This window comes from Centruroides sculpturatus, unplaced genomic scaffold (assembly GCF_000671375.1).
Source record: "Centruroides sculpturatus isolate CEXI.00-Female unplaced genomic scaffold, Cexi_2.0 scaffold524, whole genome shotgun sequence".
NCBI classification, from domain to species: domain Eukaryota; kingdom Metazoa; phylum Arthropoda; class Arachnida; order Scorpiones; family Buthidae; genus Centruroides; species Centruroides sculpturatus.
Window position 1 is genome coordinate 424662 of NW_019384773.1, and position 25053 is coordinate 449714.

The window sequence follows — 25053 nt, forward strand, 5'->3', positions numbered from 1 at the left end:
TTAATAACGCACGTGCGGGTTTTAAACTTCTTTAGACAGAACGTTAGAAGCGCGTCACCACATTTGTGTTTTCGTGTCAAGCCGAAACAGGCACGAAAACCAGTTTCGTTTTCTTAGAAGATACTTAGTTAAATCAGAAGATGTAGTAAGATGAATAAAGGAGCAAAAAATCGGTTGGAAAAAGATCATTAGAGTAGAAGATGAGCGTAAGAAAAAACATCAGAAGAAAGAATGATCTACAGAAAGAAAACACTTTCCACACCTACTGTTGTATAATCCTTAAAAAGTGAGAAGTTGCACTTGTGTTATTACTCTCACCAAAATGGCTACAAAAAATGTACATCGAAGCAGCGTAAGTTTATAAAAAGTTAATTTTTACGCTGTCATCGGGTGCAAATTATATCTGTATCCAGCCGTAACTCTACAATAATTAAATAATCTTTAACACTTTGAATATATTCGTGAATGGTTGTTTACTGAAAGCAATTATTCGGTTAAAAAACAAAAGCAAAAAATTGAAATCGAGAGAACATCACCAATTCTCATATGTGAAGATTGTTTTCTTTTTATTGTTAATTATTTTCATACTCGTTTGTAACCTTTACACTGGAGTTTCGAATAAAAAGATTATTTTATTTTATTTATTTATTTTTGTTAATTCGTCATTTACTGATTAAATATGCTGATAACCTATATATATAATTTAAGTAAAAAGTGAACGCACGCGAGCGATAAGAATTATACTTCAAAAATTAATCCCTTTTCGTGCATAATTAATGTGTAAAGTTTTGTGACTGTAAGGAATCGGTGAAAGTCTGAAGATAAAAATTTCATCATTCTTTAATAAAGATAGCGGGAGCCAAGGTTGGGAACTGTTTAGTTTCGACCCCCGAAAACAAGACGAGTCTACTTTTAAGGCGGGAAAGGGATAAACACGTAAAATTTATTCTTTGTGTAGTTTCACTGGCTGCAGAACGGACGTTTCGGAGTCGCTCGAAATTCTTAGTCAGGCAGTTAAATCGCTTTATCTATATCAGAGATTTATTCTTGTACAATTATCTAAGGAATTCGTGTGCATAAAGTGATAATTTGCACCATACTAAGAGTCTATCNAATAATTATAGGTGAAATGGGCTTAGGTTTTCTTGCTGTATAATAATTCTGTACCATTAAGTAGTTTATTTTAGATAAGTATATAATAATGTTAGCAAATTTTCTCAGTGAAAAAAAAAAATACTATAAGAGTAATTTATAAGTAGTTTTAAAATTTCATTCTGCAATGCAAGATCACATATTTTTTGCAGAAGACAATACCTACCACGCAGAAGAATTTATTCAAGATACTATCCAAACTCAAGCGACAAATTCTGATTCATTTGCTCAGCTTACAAATGAGTCTGAAGTTAAGAACAGAAATTTTTCTGATGCAATCTCTGATGATAAAGATTATAACACAATGTCCAAAATCAATGATTTATCCCTGAGTCTCAAGAAACAGTGTCATCCATACAGTTTAGGTTCTCTTATTGGCTCGGGGGCCGTAGTGGGTGAGTAAGGGCTATATGCTGATGGCATGATTAGATCTGCTCTGGCATATGTAAATGTCTTCTGCTTGACATATATCTTAAGTTTTAAAATAAGCTTGAAAAAGCAAATCACCTGCATGTTACTGTAGACTTTTGAGCAGACTTGCAACATCAAATGGAATGTATAATGTTTTGTGGTTTAATATAACAGATTTTAATTCTATAATATGTTAAAATGGAACTTTAATGACAGTTTGTTATATAAGCAATATAATATCACAGCAATAAAAAAATGTTTAAGCAACACTTTTTTCATAGCTAAAAGAAGATTCTTATATAAATAATTTATGAAGAGAAAAACTAATATATTACTTTGATGAGTTTGTTGATTTCATATATTTTAATTTCAAAGTTTGATCAAATCTATACATCATCATTTTATGCTAGTATATATATTCATATGCAGTGATGAAATTTCATTAATTGTTGTTTATAGATATTTATCAAGCTTGTAAATCTCTGAATATCTTAAAATTAAACTGAAGATTAGCAAGTATATTATTTTATTTGTTCATATAATGGAATAATTTATTAAACTCACTTTCTAAGTTTTTTTATTATATATTTATCAAAAAAATAATATTGTAGTAACATACATAACATAACTTTAAATAAATTATATATGGGAAAATATAAAAAAATTCATATTATAGTATTTTTTTAAATATTTTGTATGACTCATTGACCTGTACCATTCTTGACTGTATCAAGTGAATTAATTCTATTCAAATAATATATATAATTCACATATCATTCTTTGAATTGATAAATACTTTAATTGCTCAGTTTTTCTCAAAATTGCATTTTATTAGGCTTAGACCTAGCAAAGGACAATAAATTTTAAAATTATTCACTATTTTTCTATTTTTACATTTGTCTCATGTTGTTTCAAATGAATCCAGCCTTAAATTAGCAGGAAGATTGTGATACCCTCCTCCTAAAGCAGAAATGTTCTTCTTTTTATGACTAGTTTTTTTATTTTGCATGTCAAAATTTGTTAATATTCCAGAAGAAACTTCAATTTCTATTCTTCATGTTTAAATTGGATTGCTTTTTAAAATGTAGGTCTTTTATGTATAAAAATGAGCAATCTTATTTACCTTAATATTTGAGCAATCTTATTTACCTACATACATATTTACATTGTGTATATACTATATTTCTTTGATTGAACCCAGAGGGATTTTTGAGGTCAGGATTTATTACCTTCTAACAGGAGATGACTGGGTAAAATTTTTAAAGAAATATATTAATTACTTGTACAGTTTTGGAACTGTCAATACTGTTTATTGACTGTGCTTTATTTTAGTTTTGACAGTTCCAAAAATGTACAAGTAATTAATATATTTCTTTAAAAATTTTACCCAGTCATCTCCTGTTAGAAGGTAATAAATCCTGACCTCAAAAATCCCTCTGGGTTCAATCAAAGAAATATAGTATATACACAATGTAAATATGTATGTAGGTAAATAAGATTGCTCAAATATTAAGGTAAATAAGATTGCTCATTTTTATACATAAAAGACCTACATTTTAAAAAGCAATCCAATTTAAACATGAAGAATAGAAATTGAAGTTTCTTCTGGAATATTAACAAATTTTGACATGCAAAATAAAAAAACTAGTCATAAAAAGAAGAACATTTCTGCTTTAGGAGGAGGGTATCACAATCTTCCTGCTAATTTAAGGCTGGATTCATTTGAAACAACATGAGACAAATGTAAAAATAGAAAAATAGTGAATAATTTTAAAATTTATTGTCCTTTGCTAGGTCTAAGCCTAATAAAATGCAATTTTGAGAAAAACTGAGCAATTAAAGTATTTATCAATTCAAAGAATGATATGTGAATTATATATATTATTTGAATAGAATTAATTCACTTGATACAGTCAAGAATGGTACAGGTCAATGAGTCATACAAAATATTTAAAAAAATACTATAATATGAATTTTTTTATATTTTCCCATATATAATTTATTTAAAGTTATGTTATGTATGTTACTACAATATTATTTTTTTGATAAATATATAATAAAAAAACTTAGAAAGTGAGTTTAATAAATTATTCCATTATATGAACAAATAAAATAATATACTTGCTAATCTTCAGTTTAATTTTAAGATATTCAGAGATTTACAAGCTTGATAAATATCTATAAACAACAATTAATGAAATTTCATCACTGCATATGAATATATATACTAGCATAAAATGATGATGTATAGATTTGATCAAACTTTGAAATTAAAATATATGAAATCAACAAACTCATCAAAGTAATATATTAGTTTTTCTCTTCATAAATTATTTATATAAGAATCTTCTTTTAGCTATGAAAAAAGTGTTGCTTAAACATTTTTTTATTGCTGTGATATTATATTGCTTATATAACAAACTGTCATTAAAGTTCCATTTTAACATATTATAGAATTAAAATCTGTTATATTAAACCACAAAACATTATACATTCCATTTGATGTTGCAAGTCTGCTCAAAAGTCTACAGTAACATGCAGGTGATTTGCTTTTTCAAGCTTATTTTAAAACTTAAGATATATGTCAAGCAGAAGACATTTACATATGCCAGAGCAGATCTAATCATGCCATCAGCATATAGCCCTTACTCACCNGGTGTTGTATGTTGTTTCGGACCAAAAATCCATGCCCGCGGTCGCGTTACGCGGGTGGACGTTTAATACGAGTAACTTATACGAAGACTCTATGGATAAACTATTCCGTGCCAGAAATTTTAGCCCGTCGAATGCGGGTGGCCGCCTAAGCAGTTTTCACTGTATTTGGTTCTACATCGTCGTCGTGAGGCAGTGGTAGCTCGCCCTCACGACGACCCTGCTAAATTTATTGAGGTAGAAAGGAGGGAGCTATCAATCTCTCCACCTGTAAACTTCTTTTCACTAACACAAAATAATTTTTTAAAGATTACTTTCATTAATAAAAAACGTTTTACGTACTGTACTTCACTTGTTTAAAGAGAAGAAAACAGCCTAAGGGGCTCTCTCTACCTCGAGCTCGTACAAACCCCGAAGACTACGCGATTCTTTGAGAATTGCGATAAAAAATATTCAGTTGTTTCCTTCCTCGAAAGCAGATTTTTCGGGAGAAATTTGCGCGAAGAATCTAAATATGCATGGTAAAATGTTACGAAATTTTTAATTGTTTACTTATATAAAAGCAAATAAAAACAAGTTATTCTCATATCTTTCAAAGAGTTGATATAAACAAACTATCACACAGATAAGCACTTATCCCGCTGTTTAAATTTAGAATTAAATTCAATTACCCGTAACTTCTAGATTATTTTATAGAAAAATTAGCCAAAAAATTATTTGCCGTCTTACAAGCTCTCTATTGTTAAGAAAGCAAACCTTAAATAATATCCGTACGGAATGTGTACAAATCTGAATATTAAATGCTATTATTTACTGTAAAACCTGTCCTAAACTGAACTCGAATGAAACGGGAAAAGTTCTTCGTAATGGAGCGATTCTTTGTGTTAAAAAACCCTGTTCAAACCGGAAAAGATTTCGAGTACCGTGCGATTCCGGTTTACACAGGTTTTACTGTATTAAATTAAAACTGAATTTACGAATACTTTCATCGTCGCTATCGGGAATAATTGAACTTTGCGCTCGAATATTCGCCATGAAAACTAATTTTTTGTGCTTTTAATTAACATTTGAACGGACTAAGAGAAGCAAATGTAAAATTCTGCTACAGAGATACACCTGGTCCGAATAAATTCTTTTGTGAATAAGTTTACAAATTATAAGTGCTCCTTAACCCACCCCAAACTATTTACTAGTCTTTCCTCTGAGGAGTAATTTAAGTCTTCGTAATTTAAACTGACCTGGTAGGATGTCGAAACAAAATTTAAGTTGTTTATTCGGTTTGTAATTACCGAAATTACCTTTTTCGTTAATAAATTTTAACTCGACATATCGTCTTAGCTAATGAATAGTCTCAATAAATAAGGTTTCTAGTCATTTATACAGATGTACTGTACTGTACAAGATGTGAAAAATGTCGCGCCCATCAAAATATTACTGTAATTTGTGTAACTTATGTATAGAAGCACGATTTTGTTTACTCGCTTTGAAGCTCAGTAATTGCTGTGCCTTTTGTCGAATGTTTCTGAAATTTTGCAGGGAGGTTTGTGTATTAGGGGGATTGATACTATTCAATTTTCGTGATTAAAAGTCGAGGAGGTGGAGAGATAAAGAGGGTCGTGTGTATAGCCGGTAGGGACGGATATCATGAACGTTTTACTCGTTATTAGTATTTACCATTACTTTTTTAAAACTCTACCCTCAAAATTTAGCTTTTTGCCATTTTATAATAATTAAAACAAAAAGTTTTTAAATAAAATATCATAAAGGCGTCACATACAATTTAAATTATTTTGCCGGGAAAGTTATGCAACTTGTTGTAGGATTTTATTATTATTATATCATGACTTGCAGATAAGAACATTATTTCTGGATTCTGTATAAAAGTCATAAAATTGGCTGCAGTAGGTCTATAGCTTTGTTCATCGAGGAAGTGAAATGGTCTTGTCCAGGAACAGCAAGTTTTCATTGTTGAACATTATTTCGCCAGTCGCTCTCATGCACGTGTTGCGGATGAGTTTGATCGGAAATATGCTGATTCTGCAGATATTGCGAGGATTTTTTATTCTGACCGGAATCTCAAGGGATGGTGTATAAAACTAATCCACACAAACACACAATAGTTTAACTAAAGAGGAACGTTATAATGATTATCGGTATCAGTGTTAGTGAGGTAACCATTTTAAACGTGTAATTTTAAGCATTAAATTCTCTTTGTAACTACTGTAGTCTTAAATATCTTTTCTATTTTATAATTTTCTGGCCTTTCAATTTTATTTTCTGTATTAATTTCACAGTAATTTCTCTTCCCCTCTCTATGACACGAGTTATTTTCTATGTAGAAATTGTCAAAAACGACAGTAAAGGTAAATTAAAGTGGTAAATTGCATCACTCAAGTACTATTAAACTACTGTTTGTAACTGTAATTATGTATTGAATTTAAGTATCCAGCACATAAGCCCTAAACATAAGCACAAACCTCTCATCATCGACAGATACACTAATTTGAAACCAAAATTTTAAGTAAAAGACGAGAAGTGTGACGTGTAACAGAAGAAACAATTGCTTAGTGTTTCTCTTTTTTCGTGACAATAAAAGAGAAACACTAAGCAATTGTGTTCCTCGTAGTGTTTATCATCAATCGGTATCTCAATTTAAAAGACTAAAATTCAGTTTCGTCATAGAATAAGTAATGAAAAATTGTGCTCATTTCAATCGGTCCGAATCGTAGATGTGCGACAAAAATATGAAATGAAATGGTTCAAATTTATACAAAATATTATTATTATTTATTGTGAAATTTTGCCGCCCCCACTACGCTACGCCACTGTATGTAAGTTAATGAAGTTTCGGAACAGAAGTAAGAACTAACTACTAATGCAGAGTGACGAGTCGCCTTAATTTAACTCTTCCTAATAATGTCACCCGAGTTCGCTTCAGAGACAAAGTAACAGTAATAATTAATAGTGTAAAATGTTTTTCTTAAAATCTCACAACAGATCGTGTGGCACACAATTTTTAACTATCTCTAAACTTCTTTCACTTGGAAAAGGTGGTTCATTTCTCTTAGAAACTGATAATAAGTAGTCAAGTACCACCTCTCATTAAAAATCTCTTTCCCTCCTACCGTTTCCCAAACAATATATTTATTGTTCTAACGTTTTATTCTTTGAAAGAAAATGAAATAGGCAAAGCTTAGTAATGCGGTAAGAGACAGGTAAAGAAAGGAGTGTATAAGAAGTAAAACGTGTCACGAAAACATACGAGATCAGAGGAAGATATACAGTACAAGACAAGTTGGAAGAATAGCAGATAACAAGTAGGTTAAAAGATACTTGGAATGAATGCCAAGACAATGGAAGAGGAAGAGATCATCCTATCATCTTTTTTACTGTTTTCTTCACTAGAGGGAATAGACATCATCTCCAGCATCAGGATTTATATTCTGCATTGAATAATTATAATTGCTGCTGATAATGATGTTTATTTTTTGTTTTGAGTTGTACTGCACTTGAGTCTGATTCGTAATCTTTCTTACAAACTGGTTTTAATCTTTCAACCCGAGTGTCGAACTTTTCTTTCAAAATGTTGCACAAGTTCACCGAACATGGAAACATTCCTATGTTTAAGTGTTGACTCCATTACTTTCTACTTTAAAATAAGTACACATTTTGTATAAAATTTAAATAATTATACAGTATAAGGTAAGTAAATAATAAATTTTATAAGTACTATGTAAAGCAAGAAGTGCTGAAACTGGAGAGTCCACCTAACTTAGTTATTTAGTTATGTTATATATAACAGATCGGCCAGTTAATCGTGTTTAAAGCAAGTCAATGACAATCTGCCAGTTAATCGTGTTTAAAGCAGTTTTAGCTGCGATTATTGGTTAGTAACTATGTATTCTGTGAGAGAATGTGTGGCCGCGCTTTGTTTCTAATTGCAGTAGAAGGAAACAGTGTAAACTGATACTGTACAAAGAACACGAGCAACTTCTTTACATAGATGGTAGACAAGGAGTAACATCTCCACAGGAAATTGATATCATCTCAAAGAAAAGCTCTACTTTTATTAACTAGGGCATACCGGACAGCTCCTAATTGTAGTATGCAAGTAATTTCTAGAAAACCACCAATAACTGAGATTATTCAAATGGAATATAATCTCCAACAACTCAAAATGGGAATCGATATATCTACATCCACATGTGACCTTAGTTCCAGTGTTTATGAACATCAAAGTCCCATCAATACCAGTCTACCGCCTAATATCAACAATTTTCTTAGCATTGATCTGCCTAGCTATTCCGATTTAAAGATATACACTGATGGCTCTGGCATAAACGACTCCATTGGATGTGCTTTCGTAGCATACTGTAACGAAATGGAAATCTACAATCAAAAAGGAAAACTGCATAAACTTTGCACTGTATTCCAAGCTGAATTACTTGCGATCTACATGGCTACCCTATGGACCGAGCAGAATTTTACTAGAAAGTACATCCATATTCTAAGTGACTCCTTCTCTGCGATACAGGTCATTTACAGTCAACAATTACATCCGGTTGCAACTAATATTCGCAACATAATCAGCAATTCTCATAATAGCTATACCATATCTTGGACTAGAGGACACAAAGGTACGGTAGGAAATGAACGTGCGGATCAATTAGCGAAGGAAGCCGCTACTGACGATTCATTAGACATCATGTATGATAAGATTTGTAGAAGAAGTATTAAAAAACTTTTATACGAAGATTTATTAAGCAGATGGCAACACAACTGGGATTGCAAACATAATGACACGACTTATAAATTCATACCTAACATCAAGAAATATCACAACAATTATAAATGGGTAATTCCAAGCTTCTCACTTACTCAGTTTCTTACCGGGCATGGTAAATTTTCAAAATATCTACATCGATTTGTGAATAAGCAAAATGATCAGTGTGCCATATGCGGTCAACCGGACAGCGTCGAACATTATATTTTTACCTGTATCGCTCTTGAAACAGAACGTTTAGAAATAAAAACCATTGCTCATAGATATAACCTCAATTGGCCATGCAAACAAGAGGATCTTATAAAAAATAAAGAAATTTTTTCTTCTTTTCTACTACTTATTAAACGCCATGAGGCTATAGCAATCTATGCAACTAGGGAATAATCTTGATTTTATTCACTTGGTTTTTACTTATAACTTGTCTTGAAAAACTAGTCTAACGTACTTGATATAATGGTTTATTTTCTTTCATCAAAGCTTAATCACCAATTGACTGGTTAGGTGCTTGTCGTCTTGTTCTTTAGAGACTCAGCGGTTTTATTTGGTCGTGAAAGCACTAGTTTGACTGTCGGAATTGCTATATTTGATATGGTTTTGAAATTAATTCTCTTACATTTCCTGTTGTCAATCGCTAATGACTCTATTTTTTCATTTGCTCACTTTGCTGATTTGCCAGGATAATTGACAGATATTTTGACAGAGATAAAACTGTTAAAATTTTGACAGAGATAATTGACAGAAATAAAACTGGTCTTTTACCATATAAAGGCTTTGATAGATATGTGATTATTATTCACATTCAATATACTATGATCACTATATTTCATTTGTGACCCTTGCGTTTCGTCAACGTGTCAGTTATCTTCATAACTCAATGCTACAGACATATGACTTAATTGTACAACTGTGGTGCAAAATAAAGTGCTTCAGTATGGATTATGCATATCCTGGATATATTATTTGTGCTACAGACGTGTGACTATATTACAAGTGTTTGTGCTGCAGGCAAGTATCTTTAATAGAGCCTTGTGTCCTTGTATCATCAATTACATATGGTCCATCATGATGTGATTAGACAAGAATACACCATCTGATTGGGAAGACATTGTGGAACATACGACTTCGCTCCATAAACTTTAAATGGTCGACAGTCTGTGTTACCCTAACATCTGTTATAAACTATTAATGGCTTCATCATTGATGATCTTTGACAAAACTCACCATCAAAATAAACTGTGCAATAAACAACTCGACTTCATGAAATCTGAAGGATCTCCACCTGTAATACGATATAAATACAACACGCTCAACAAATTGTCAAATAGTATAAGTTTAGTTCTAAGATAGTCATAAGTTTAGTTTTAATTTAGATTTAGTTAATCTTAATTTAACTTTATTTTATCTTTATGTTTTTTTTTTTTTTTTTATGTATTTCTTTCTATTAATATTGTTAAACAATCTGCATGACAGATTGTAAGTATATATCTACTATGTTACACCAAAAACTTGTATTTCTATCTTAATTCACTACTGTGATATCGATATGTAACTTTATACTAATAATGTACTACTCCGCCGTCTTTTGTTTACTTACAATATGTTAAGCGGTTTCTTCATCTGCGAAATATATTTTGATAAATAATGTGCATATATCTCTCAGCTATGTATTAAACGGTACTGAGAATGCACCTACAGGGTGTTTAATAAAAGAATTGAATTGAATTGAATTGAATTGAATAGACAAGGAGTACACCGAGGCTTAAAAATCAAAAAATCAATGCTACTGCTGTTTAAATTAAAATGTACAGATGGAATGATTAAATAAGTGAATTAAGTATAAGTGTAAAGAATATACTTAATTAAAAATAACAGCAATTTAGGAATTGTTGTATTTATAACAAAAGACAGTGTTTGTTCTATGCATACTCTAACATCGCATGGATGCCATCTTTGAGACAAAGCTCAACTGTTTACAATGCGCGCTTCTGCCAATATTTATGTTCAATTGAATTAGGAGAGTGTGCATTTTATGAAAAGTAATAGTAACAGAAAACAATTACGTATTGGCAGTAGACTGCTGCAATAATATGGCAAAAGTAATGTTTTCTTCTAAAAACACGGCGTCGAAATGACAGTAGTGAATGTATTAAGTGATAGGTACTGTACACTACAAAACAATTGATCTTACTTTTTTTGTTGGTTTATAAGAATATCGCCGAGACATTTGAATATTAAAAATATACGTTTGTCATTCAATCCTACTGATGTTTAGATCTAACATTAAGCAGGCAAACACGAACAGTAACAAAAAGGAACTTTATTAGAAAAGGTTAGAACTGTCACAGACATCCTCGGGCAACACCCGGACAAAATCCAACGAACTTTCGCGCCTTTTCTTTTTTGACGTTGCCAGCCACTCTTGTTGGCAAGTGTTGCCAGACAGAGTTCGTGATCTTGGCAAGTGTTGCCAGACAGTGTTCAGGATCTCTGGCGCTGGCGGCCACATACGTAAAGTAGTATACGAAATGACTGAACGAAGATAAAAGTGGGCCATAAGTATATCACACGACAATCGATATTCAATCTTATTATATAAATATCCTTAGCGACGATTTTTTTACTTCTCTTTCATACAATAGTTAATATGGAGTTTGCAGTTTATGTACGCTATTTACTCCTAGAGGCGAGAATATGGACGATTAGCAGGTTTTAGATAAAATGCCCATATACGCGCGGGGGGAAATAAAGCCTTCCGGGAGGTTTTTTAAAGAAAACTGGCCTCTATTCAGGCGTTAGACGTGGAGAAAACCCGGAAAACTCCACGATCGAACTGCCAGTGTTCAGGGTCCAGTCCGCTCAAATGTTAGCGACGTTTAAGCGTGCTACTTTCTTATAACTTGAACTGCACCTAAACGGAACTGGTGTCGCCATCTGTTAGATAAACAATCTGTAAACGAACCTATTATTATTGTTAGAAATAAGTTCAATAGAAAATTAGTACAAATTGGAGAAATTTTAACCTTGATTTAATAATTATATTATAAGTAATATTGGCGAAAAAAGATATAATTACTTGTAAATCAAGAACGTTTATTATTTATATAATTTTGAAGTAACTATTATGAAAATGTTTTGTCACTTGTACCACTTTTCTACTGACCTATTTATAAAAAGATGTGAAAAAACAGTTGACTTTACGAAATAGTCTTTGAAAATTCAACCTAATTTTGACTGACGTAAGATGTTCTGTAAGGTTTAAGAAATATTCTCAGTTTAAGAGGACATTTTCTCCAAATGAACAGCCAGGACGTATTTTCAGAGCCGTATATCAACTGACTTTAGAGTTATCAACAATTGATTATTATTTATTGTAAAATGATTTGTTTTTCTTTGTAGCAAATTTCTAATATGAAAGAAAGAAAAGGCGAGGAAATGTCAAGATCTGAAGAAATTGCTTCTCGTGTGTTGAAAATGCCAGAAATTGTTCATGGCATATTTAAATACATGAGTGATGTAGACTTACAGCAGTGTGGCCAAGTATGCGCCTACTGGAAAGAGGTTGTTGACGGCATGTTATTTAAGAGAATACCAGTGTTTCGTAAGGTAATTATCTGCCTTTTGTTATTCTAAATTTAATTATTATTACATTTTTAACTCTCATGTACTGACAGCTTGCTTAATTTTAGTTATAGCGATGGAATTGTATAATTAACGTGTAAGCAATCCCAAGAGATTTTTTACGGAGTATATGATTTATATAGCCAATTCTATTAAAATTATATGAGTATGAAACCTTGTCTATATATTCATTTAGGAATGTGTAAGGGGAGCATTGAATACTGCACGTGTGTGCAGTATTCGATGCTTTCTTCATACATACATAACATCTCCAGAGAACTATTTCACCTATCCAGCTGTACTTAACATAAATGCAGTAGACTGTTATCAACTTAGAGGCTTTCCCCCTAGATTAGATCAGAAGAATTAAATATCGAACTTTATTAGTGTAGTAAGATTAAGTGCAATTCTCTGGGCTTGCTTAGCATGCGCCTCATGCTTTTTACTGTCAATATACTTTTTATATGAGAACAGATATACCAATAATGATTTATTCTAACGTGTAAACTCTTTTATCATTTGCGCTCGCTTTTACATTGACAGCTAGCGGCTAGCCATTTTAATTCAGTGCGATGCTTGCTTGTGTGCAGCAAACAAGTGCGTCATTCGAAGCATTTAACACGTCCAGATTGTACGGAAAGCTTGCGGTCCCCAGTCAGCATACATGTATTGTGTGATTTCAAATCTAAGTTGTCAATTGTTGTGAGTTACGTGCAGTACATTGTCGTAAGTAATGGGCTAATTATGGAAGTGAAAAGTTTTGTATAATCAGTGACCTGTTACGGAAACAGTTTTCTAGAAGAAATGTGGCTGAAAAAGTCGAAATTGTGAGAAATAATAGACAGTGTCCTGAGATTCCAAATTTTACTTCCAATCATAAAGACAAGAATGGAAAGTATGTACGACATTTTAAAACATCTCAATACGCAAATAGCCTATAGCTTGGCTAGCTGAATCTAAAACATTAAATAAACTAAATATCACTTTTGGATAGCTGTTATTATGTTCAATGTATGTCTTGTCTCTTTAATCCGACATTAAGTTCGGTAGACTATCAGTACAGATTTCAGCTTAGATACTTCTTTTATTGTTTCCACATACGCATTTCGGACTTATATAAATGCTAAGTTCCTCTTCAGTGCAATACTATGGTTCTGTCTTCTAAAACCACGGTGTGCAACGAGTAACATTGGAAAAATTTTAAAATACAGCCATTAAAAACACCTGAAATACATTTTCACCATTAAGAGGGAAAACCTAATATATCAATAACTTTATAATTTTTTACTTTATAACATCATATATCTTAGTAAAATAACAATCTAACGCGATACTCACTTTTAACATTTGTTCATAAAATCTTATATAAGTACAACTTTTAAATAATGTGTATGTTCTACAATATAACGTTGCAGTAACTGCAATTATAATAGTTTTACAGATAGCATAGTAATATTAAAAACATTTTTTAAGGGATACATACACACTTTTACAATATATTTCCAATTTTTTCCTCTCTTACATTATTATTATAAATACATCACAAGTTCACAACCAATTTTTTTCATTAGTGCCACTGTTGATCTATTTGCATACCATTTGATATATTGATTAAATTATCATCTTTAAATTTTATAATCTCAATATGTTCTTTAAATTTACGTTTATACATATCTTTTTCCAAATGAATTATTTTTTATGTTATTTCTGTCTATTTGACAATTACTTTTTATATGGTTGAACCACGGAGAATTATTGTGTTTTAATCTAATTGCTGCCTCGTGTTCTTTAATTCTTAATTCTGAAGTTCTACTAGTTTCACCTATATCATTTTTTGCTTCTTGGCAATTACAATTAATTTTATATACAACTCCTGATTTTTTTAATTTATCAACTTTCGTTTTATATTTATTATTATTATTATGAATATTATATGAAATCTTATTGGTCAAAGATGGGGCCAGAACAATATTTTCTTTTTTAAAATCTTACTACAATTATTATAAACATCATTGATATAAGGAAAAGCTTTATAATTCTTATCTTTTTTATATTTGGTATTAAATCTGTTTTTATAATACTGGTTGTGCCACATTTTTAATTTCTAACTGGGGTAATTATTCAAAATAAACGTATTCTCTAATTCTTTTAATTCAAGTTTACGATTTATATTATTAGTAGTTCTTGTATAGGCTATATATATTTTACACCCGTTATGTAGGTGTTCTTTTTTATAGTTTCGGGGATGCGGGATTGATAATTGATGGTTTTATTGACGTTACATGGTTTTTTAAATGTCTTGAAAGAAAATTTGTCTATTTCATTAATTATTGTTATATCTAAAAAATTTATTTGGGTGCATTTTTCTAATTCAATATCATATTTTATATCTTCATTTATATTATTTATAGTATTTAATATTACTGTATCATTCGTTATATTATTATAATAAATTAAGAGGTAGTCATCAACATATCTCATTACCAATTATAGGGGTATTTTGTATTTTTTCATCAATATTTTTCATAACTAATTCAGCAAGTTTTGGCCCCATCTTTGACCCCATACTGACACCAATTATACTTTTACGTTTACGTATATAATTATATTATAAATATTCGAATAACGTAATTATTTTATTATTAATAATAATAATATACAAAAAACATATGCATTGGGAGGATTTTGATGCAGACAAAAATCTATATCATATTTGTAGAAAAAGTACATTTCAGTACTCAGTATAGCCTCATTTGGCCTTTAAAACTTTCCTAATGCGATCAGGCATAGAATTAAAAAGATTCCTGCAATCGTGCAATAGTATTTCGTTCCACTCATCCTGTACACTTTCTCATAATTGAAGGATGCTTTCGGGCGAAGCCGAAACTCAGACAACTGACGTTAAAGACGGGACCAAATGTGTTCAATCGGTACGAGATCAGGCGATTGAGGCAGCCACTCGAGCAGGCTAATATTTTGATCCCGAATTCGCAACATTACCCTCCTGGATGTACGTTTTGCATCGTTACCTTGCCGATAAATGAAAAAGCTTTTATCAATATGGTAATAATAAAAAATTGTAATAAACAATTGTCAAGTATTTCAGTGTAAATAACTCTATCCATTCTATTAGGTTTAGAACATAGCATTCCATGTTCAAAATACAGCCTCAGACCACGAGACTACCACCACCAAATTTCAATGTTGTTTGTACTTCTCGCTCAGTTATAGACTTCATCGATATAGTCCATTCCCATAGTTTCTCATCTGAACCATATAATCCTCTTCCAATTTTTTAGGTCCAATCTTTATAGTGTTTTGCGAAATTAAGACGTTTCTGTTTATGTAATTTCGTAAGTTTAGGCTTCTGAGCTTTGAAATTGTTACGTTTTAGGCATCTGCAAATAGTTGAAGAACTCGTTTCTATTCCTAAGCCACGTTTCAGTTCCCTCTTTACTTGTGATAATGTATCGCATCATCAGTGTTATCAAATTTCTGTTTGGAGCTCAACGTTTTCTTGCTGCCAGCTCTTAAATTTTCTAATATGGTGAGCTACCATATCACGAAAATTTTTATTTTCTATCAGCTCATTTTCTGTTCTGGATACACTCGAACGCCAACACCAACTTCTAATTCTGTTTTCTCAACAGAAAAACTTTTTCAGCTATCAATATGATTTAAGATAAATAGCAAATACAATTGCCTTACCATTATCTTATTTAATTAATAAATCCTTCGAGCGAGGGAGGTTTCCGGAGAAGCTTAAACACAATCTCGTAATCCCAATATTTAAAAATAAAGGATCTAAACAGAACTTCGAGAGCTATCGTCCAATTACTATTATTCAGAGTATAACTAAAATAATTGAAAAGGCTTTCTATAAAAAATTTTTTAGATTTGTAAATAAATATAAAATTATATCTAATAATCGGTACGGTTTTAAAAGAGAGGCCTCTACAATTGATGCTTTGACTCGTCTTAAACAATATATCAGTAACAGTCTGGATAATTCAAATATTGTAATGTCGGTGTTTATCGATCCGACCGAGGCTTTTGATAGCGTAGATATTCAGATATTAAAACAAAAATTGTTTAAAGTCGGATCGAGAGGAGTGCCATTAGAATGGCTAATATCCTATTTATCAAATCATACGTACTACGTTAAAGTAAAAAATTCGATATCGAAACCTTTTCGAGTGAACAAAGGTGTACCACGGGGATCCATTTTGGACCTTCTACTTTTTAATATTAATATAAATTATATTGTAGAGATTATTCCCGAGAATAATATTATATTGTATGCGGATGATATTGTTATAACGTACGCGGATTGGAATCTTCAATTAGTTGAAAATAATATAAAATCTTTGCTGTCTAAATTAAGTAAGTACATGGAGAATAATAACTTAAGTGTAATTGAAAATAAAACAAAATATATTTGTTTATCAAATAAAAACAAAAAGTTAATGTAGAAGATATACAAGTTAGAATAAATAATGGACGTATTCGTAGAGTTAATAGTGTAAAATATTTAGGTATCGAAATTGATGATAAATTACCATGGAATAATCATGTAAATAATTTAACACCGTCTTTATCTACATTTATTGGAATACCGAAAAGAATAATGAGTTTTTTTTTTAATTTTGAGACTGTTTTGCGCTCGCGTGGAACCCAAACTTTGATACGGTATTACCGTATGGGGTACAGCTTCTTTTTTGTATCGAATAGGTTGCGAATTATATAATGCTCTTGTAAAGTTATTTTGTATAAGTTACTTTATGATTCTTCCGTCACTTCTTTTTATAACCAGACCAAAATTAATAAAATAGAAGCTTTATATAAAAAAACAAGTTCTTCTATAAAGTTTTAAGCTAATAAAGATGGGCGAGAAAGAATCTTATATAAGTGATGAGTTAAATAAATATTTTAGACCTTCTAACTACAACTATCGATGGAAAAATAATTTGATTCTACCAAAAGTTAAGCACCGTTTTGGGCGAGACGCACCAATTTATCAACTTATATGTAACTGGAATACTTTAAAAGAAGAATACAAAGATTTGAGTACTCACCGGTAGTTTAAACGGGCTGTAAAAATATTGAGCCGCGATTAGTTGTGTGTATTTTTATTTTATTATTATTGTTTCTTTTTTCTCTGTTTTTTTATTGTTTTGTTGATTGTATATTATATATATGTCTGTATCTTTAGTTATTTTTTGACCTTTGAGAAAGGCCAATGGTCATAGGGTCGTTTGATTAAAATAAATAAGAAAAAAAATAATATGGAGTTTCTTTCCACTGGAAAGCTTCTTCACGATGCACGATTTCTATCAAGCAGCATTTCATTTGCGTATTTATACGCCAATTATCTCGTTAATATGCACGATATTACATCGTTTAACGTTAATGTTATAACAAATTAATTTATGCGTTAAAATCCCCCTAATGCAACAAGCAGAATATATATGTTAAGCTCAAAGAACGAAAACGCTCATTGAGCGAAAAAAAGTCCACAATGCGTTATGGTCACTTTAAATCATCCACAACGCGTTGTAATTAACTGTAGAAACCACAAAGCGAAATTCTCGTCATGGATTAAGAAAAGCCATAACGCGTTCTGAACGTTAGCTGATGTAACCGCGATAGAGGGTGATACGTTGCACAGCGGTTTCTAACTTTAAAATATGATTCTAGCCTCGAAACATTTTTATTTACAATTTTTAATGCCGAATAACATTAATTCTACAAGTTCAAACTATTGAATTTTTTAATAAACATATTTTCACAAGATTGTGGAAATAAAATTGTAAAAGTAATAATAAAAAGCAGAAATCAATATTTTTAACAAGAGCCGCATTTGCCCATGTCTGTACTAGTAGGTGCTTGATGCATTCTACACGATAACATAAAAATCAGCTGCTAAAGTTAAAAACCATTGTGCGACGGATTTGTTACGGTTAAAAGCCACCACAAGTTCTGGATGTTAACTAATAACGATGTGATGATAAAAAAATAAAACTTTCTTTTTCATTATGATTTATTTATCTTCAATTATCTTATATAAATAGGTAACAAAAGTATTCACCACATACAAAAATGTAACTCGGTTACTTTTCAACATTTAATAATTGGCGAAAATCTGTTGCCGTGCTCGAGATGTCAACATTTTCAAACAACTAATCTACTAAAATTAATTACTTTGTCACTAACTTTTATTAACAAGTCAGTCTTTTTTATGAGAATCGAGAAGAGTGCGAAGTTATTTCTACAAGAACTATTACCGTGATATTTCTAGTTGCATTTTATGTTCTTTGAGCGACATTTGCATTTTTATCAATGCAGTATCTTTTACAGTGAGACATTATAAACCCTCGCTTACTTCCAGATGTTAACGTGAATGCAGAGCGAAGTGTTAATGAAGTCGAGGATACGTCCTGAATGTCAATAACGTTACTCTCAGAAATTGTAAATTTATTGAGCATAAAGTAGATCGAGAAGACCTTTCTTGTGTCCTAACTGATGGAGACCCGATGGATTAATGATGAGACCTAATGGCCTCGTAACAACAGCTAAAACATTTCTGGAGTTGCGCGTCCCCTATTATTACCAGGCACCCTAACTAAAACATTCGAACCAATTTCAACTGCAGGGAATTTTAAGTTGGATAGTGCCTGTTTCTCTAGGTCGGATTTGGCATATTCTCTCTTAGCATTGATGCTGTTCTTTCTTAAACAGAGCCTGCAAGTAACATTTATACCAAATCTCCCATTCTCGTTGCTTTCTCCGCTGATAACGTGAACATTTTCAGGACACTCCGAACACTTGTGAGCTCCTGAGGTTTCATTTCGCTTTGCGACCTTTTTGAGTTAGTCACAACGGGCTGTTTTTACAAGTGCCACAACTCGTTGCGGTCACTTTAAATCATCCGCAACGCGTTGTGGTCGTTTTTTTCGCTCAATGAGCATTTTCGTTCTTTGAGCCTAACATATACACTACAGATACTTTTAAAATACGAAAATTATCCTAATTTTTTGCTATTATGTGAACATTGTAATAATCTTATAGTTGATTTTTTCCTTTTTCTTTTACTTTCGCATATCGAATAGCTTTTGCTATTTTTCTATAGTACGTACGAACTTTGGGAGGATTTTGACGTTTAATGTATCATTAACATCGTTTATAAATTATGTAAGTTAAGATAGTTTTGGAACAAAGTTAAGAATTGTGTTAATTGTCAGTAATAAAAGTATCAAGAACGAAAACATAATGGTAAATTCAAAAATATATTTTTTGTTTCATGCAGTTTGTCCTTACAAAGATTTAAAAAACAAAAAGAATTCATTTTGGGGTTTTTAAGGGATTTTGATTGGTAATTAGGGAGAATTAGGTCCATGTTGACAACACTAATAGTAACTACTGACGATGTGCATCTATTCTAAATGACATTTATCCAATGCACGGTGTTCATATGTTTTAATGTATTGTAAATCATCTACATATTCTTTATACTTTTTCTGTGTAATAGTTAATGATTTTACTAGAAAGTGTTAAATAAACAACAATTGTTTTTAAGGAGATGTTTAATAGTCCCTAGTACTTTCGCTTGTGTAATTAACGAAGTTCGAAAATATTAAAGTTTGCGAAAACGGCTGTTTTGTCCTTCAATAAATTGACTCAATTGGAAGTGACAGCTAATAACGAATTATCTGGATCAGTATTCAAATTAAATTGGATAATCTCCACTCAGCTTCTTTTTAAATAAAACACTCAACACCTTATAACACTGAGATATATTTATTAAAACACAAACGTTTTCAGCCTAATGGAATAGGCCATCATCAGGTGATTTGCTATGGTACAACTTTTGAAAATTCTGTTAAATGGAACTTTCGAACCTTACAAATTCAAAATTATAACGTAAAATAAATTAACCAATCAATATACAAAATAACTATAATAAATAGATTAAAGCCATATTAATATAAATAATAAATAATAAAATAAGGTGATATAAAAATAAAAACAAAATAAAAAACAAAATAAAACAAAAATGAATGAACCTAAAAGATTAAATGCACAAAAAGGATTAAATTCATAAAATATATACATCAAAAACATCACATTATAAAGGGCAGAAAGGAATTAAGAATTTGTGTATTTTAACTTTTTTTTACAAGGAACTTCCACGCCGAAGGTAAACCATCAGTATCTCTTGCATTAATACAGCCGTCTCTTAATTTACTCTTATAAATTTCAATTTTTTCATGTTGCAACGCCAAAGATGGGGACCGCAACGTCTTGAGAATAGATGCTTCGTTCCATTTCACTACTGAAGCCTCCGCTTGTGCCATATTTGACAAAACCGTGGTACAATGTCCTTTACTAATGTCATATCTGTGTTCTTTAAGCCTAATAGCCAAATTTTGTCTAGTAACTCCAATATTTAATATCTGACCAGAGGAGGCGTGGGGGAGGGGAGAGGTATGAAAACGGATAGAGGTGAGGGTGACAGTTACCTTGGAATGTACTTCGAATCGTCTCGTTACGCTGTTCGTATTACTGTGAATCTACTTATCATTTTGTTTTAACAATGTATATTTTTACGACTTTACTGTTTTACCAGAACCTCGGTTTATTGTTATGTTATTGTATCAACATTACCGTTTTTAATGGAAAATCTTGTTTATCGTGTGCTTAGTCTTTTAATTAATGTTCAACGCATCGAATCCGCGTGTCAAATGTAAGTCCACATTCTTTGTTCATTTCTGTCAATCATGATCTTTTTATAAAAATTGTTAACCTCCTATTAATTTTGTAGCAAAAACTGATGAGGGACTCCGTGTCCGAAATGCATTCTGAAAATAAAATAGCGTTTTTCTAAATCTAATTTGATGTCCTGTGGTGGTGTAATAAGTCTAGCAGTAAAGTAAAGCCAATCTTAGCGCTCACAAGACATTCTTGAAGGAATTAAAGTAATCCAAAACTTTTCAGAATATTCGTTGTTTGTTCTTATCGTTTTATTCTTTTATTTGATTATTAAATAATGTACTATAGTGTATTATTAATTTAAAAAGAAATGAGAAGGAGTAGGTTGTAGGGGTGAAGAATGAGAGTGAGGACAGAGAATGTGTGTGAGAATTCTACGATATTCCAGAAAATTTTAATCTTTTTTAAAAATTCTGGAACTTTCTAGAAAAAACTGGAACATTTTNAGTGTATTATTAATTTAAAAAGAAATGAGAAGGAGTAGGTTGTAGGGGTGAAGAATGAGAGTGAGGACAGAGAATGTGTGTGAGAATTCTACGATATTCCAGAAAATTTTAATCTTTTTTAAAAATTCTGGAACTTTCTAGAAAAAACTGGAACATTTTCATTGAAGCGTCACACATTTTCTAAGTCGATCACTTTCAATTCTCATATCTCCCACACTCTTATAGCTAGCGAGACGCAACCACCATAGTGTACGATGGGAGACTTGGGGCTACTACCACACAAACACCATTCATGTGCGATGTGTAGTTTTGGTTGCAGAGTGAAATATAGGCACAAACACGTCCATTTATATATATATAGATATAGATAAATGCAACCAACAGATTGAACTGATATTAGCAGTAAATTTTTTTACCAATAGAAATCACATACTAAAAATCACTTTATTCTGAAAAGAAGTGCATTTATTGGCTTCACCTGACTGCAATAAGGATCCACACACGCACAAAATAGAAAAATAACAACAGCTTGCATTTAATATTAACAAAGAAATACATATTAAAATTGCTCTTTTCATTGTCTTTATTTCATTTAAACTATTCAGCTATTTGAACAATAAACATACAGTACTTTTGGTGTGGTAAAATATATGAATGGATAGAACTTTTGTCTAATTAATTTGCCATTTTTTAACAGAAAATACCAATTTCAATGCTGAACACTTTAGCAGACAATTCTGAAAAACTACGTTTTTTAGTCAATTATGGTGATAACTTTCACTTTCAATGGTTTTATTTGAAACCACGTATTGTTTGCCATTCGATGTGTCCACGTTGTCCCAAACAATTTATTCCACGGACAGATGATGAATTATTCGATGCAGTTACTTTCTTTAAGGAAAATAAAAATAGTAAGTACTTGCATTTTACGCAACTATCGCTTCTATGATACATAGTATTCATATTTAACCATTTACTTAATTATAGAAGAAAACGTCCAACTACCATTTAATGTGCACCCATCAACAGAAGATGAAATCGAAATAAATATTGCAATGTTTCCATCAGTTCCGGGCTTTAATATTCGTCATTTTTCATTTACAATTGAAGAAAGAAATAAAATTATTAAAGAGAAAATGCCGTATGTGTCAAAGCTACTCAAGATACCAGAAGAAGAACTGAAGTGTGTTATCGGAATTAAAGATTATGGGATCCATTTCTATGACGATGGAACTGGTGCATACACTACTTACACGCTCGAAAGGGAGATAACAAGGGGCATTGCCTTTTATGGTGAGCGAGTTCAGGCAGTTTCTTTATACATCGAAGGTGACGAATGTGATTTTTATAGTGTCAAACAAAAGTTAGAGAGACTGAAGTTTTTGAAATCCAGCATGGTGCAAGAAAGATGTTTCGCATACATTTTCCGTAGGATATGCAAAACACGATTGGGTCCTACGCTAGAAGCTTTCAAAGCGACATTTCCTTTCGCTACCTTTGTTGATTATATCTTTTCTCCTCAATTTGAAGTGTTGAATCCACTCGAAAATTACAATTTTGATTGCATTAAAGATGCTTGTCCCTGTACGCACGTCGCGAGGATGGTTTTTATATGGTACGATTGAAAATGTTCTAAGAAATGCAATATTCTAACTCCTGAAGCAAATTAAACGATACTGTAACAATGTACAATCTACTATGTGAAAATGTTGTAATAAAATGCAACATTTTTCATGTTGCAACATTGTACGTTTTTCTGTAATGGGCTGAATTATGTCCTAACATTTGTTCAATATAGAAGTGAAGAGTTTCTGATAGGGGTAAAAAGTTTCAGGGAGATCTCAGAATTTATTTGATTAGCGTTTCTAAACAGCAACCTCAATGAAAATTTAGCTTGAAAATAAATTATAAAATGACTCAGGGTATCTTCTATTTGAAGTTAAAATCATTTGCAAAAAATAAAAATATTTTCGAGTCTATTCTTTTACACAACTACAGATGTAATAGTTAAAACGGCTGGACGAAAAAACTTCATTAAAATGACAAATAATAATAATAATAATTCACACAAAGTTAAAATTGATATCAAACGTCAGTTTTTTATTAGAGGATCACATTAAAAACAAAGGTTACATTTTCTCACCATTACTTTTATGTTTTTAGCCTATTTACAACGGGTTCTAGCACTCTAGTGGTGGGCATAACAGTAGTAATGGTGAGAAAATATAACCTTTGTTTTTAGTGTGATCTTCTAATAAAAAACTGACGTTTGATATCAATTTTAAATTTGTGCGAATTTTTATTATTATTATTTGTCATTATAATGAAGTTTTTTCGTCCAGCCGTTTTAACTATTACATCTGTGGTTGTGTGAAAGGATAATGAAAAGACTCGAAAATATTTTATTTTTTGTAAATGGTCTTAACTTCAAATATAAACTATTAGTTGTTAATTAAAGTTAAATAATGTAAATTCAATGTAAGATTGGAAAATTATTTAAAATTAAAATTAAAATTGGTACTTTGTTTTTTGTGCGAGATTTTGTAGGTCTCGTGATTACCATTTCGGAATTTAGATACCAAATTCAGGTTAAAAATGTTTTTATTATTTAGTAAATTATTCAACTGAAATTTATGTTGACACAAGAAAGTAAATAACTAGTACCATGTACACTTTCAGATTTTTATATTTACGAATTGAAATTATTTTTTAATTGAATTTAAATTTAATTTTTGAATGTGAATAAACTTGATTTTTACTATGAACTGAAAAACCTTATTTTTTTTTTATCAAAAACCTAAGTACGAAAGATTTTTATATCGCTACTTACGTGATACTATACTGCACTAAAAAGCATCAAAATATTTTAGATACATGTTTAAATTTTTCGTCCAGACGCGATCTTATGCCAGAAACGATAAAAACAAAATGGCGGCTTTCTTGATATATCAACAACCATATCTTCAAAAATTGAATTCATAAACGAAAGTTTTTCATGTCCTCAGTTTCGTCACAATAAACTTCACTAAAATGTACCGAAATGTTGTAGATAAATATTTAGGCCTAAATATTTTGTTCAGACGCGATCATATGTTAAAATCGAAAAAAAACGAAGAACGAAAAAGCGACATACTGACTATAACAATTAATCGAGAGTAAGTTGTTGAAGGGTCGAGACGTACCACTCAGCGCTCCTAATTTCGTCAGGGTTATTACTGGAAG

General features: G+C 31.2%; 3 protein-coding genes across 3 annotated transcripts in view; all 3 read left to right on the forward strand.

Annotated features, from left to right (window-relative positions):
• Window positions 1-1878, forward strand: part of LOC111629036 (ensconsin-like) — an 18248-nt gene extending 16370 nt beyond the window's left edge. Inside the window, exon 4 of the mRNA XM_023372902.1 lies at window positions 1305-1878. Within this exon, the coding sequence (XP_023228670.1) occupies window positions 1305-1555 (251 nt within the window). The 3' untranslated portion in view covers window positions 1556-1878. The remainder of the gene's footprint in view (window positions 1-1304) is intronic.
• Window positions 1-23788, forward strand: part of LOC111629035 — a 24993-nt gene extending 1205 nt beyond the window's left edge. Inside the window, exons 2-4 of the mRNA XM_023372901.1 lie at window positions 12395-12601; window positions 22529-22742; window positions 22819-23788. Of these exons, the coding sequence (XP_023228669.1) occupies window positions 12407-12601; window positions 22529-22742; window positions 22819-23456 (1047 nt within the window). The 5' untranslated portion in view covers window positions 12395-12406 and the 3' untranslated portion in view covers window positions 23457-23788. The remainder of the gene's footprint in view (window positions 1-12394; window positions 12602-22528; window positions 22743-22818) is intronic.
• Window positions 8321-9382, forward strand: LOC111629033. The gene has a single exon (XM_023372900.1). It carries the CDS (start codon window positions 8321-8323, stop codon window positions 9380-9382), a length of 1062 nt encoding a protein of 353 aa, XP_023228668.1.
• Window positions 23789-25053: the final 1265 nt, after the last annotated feature.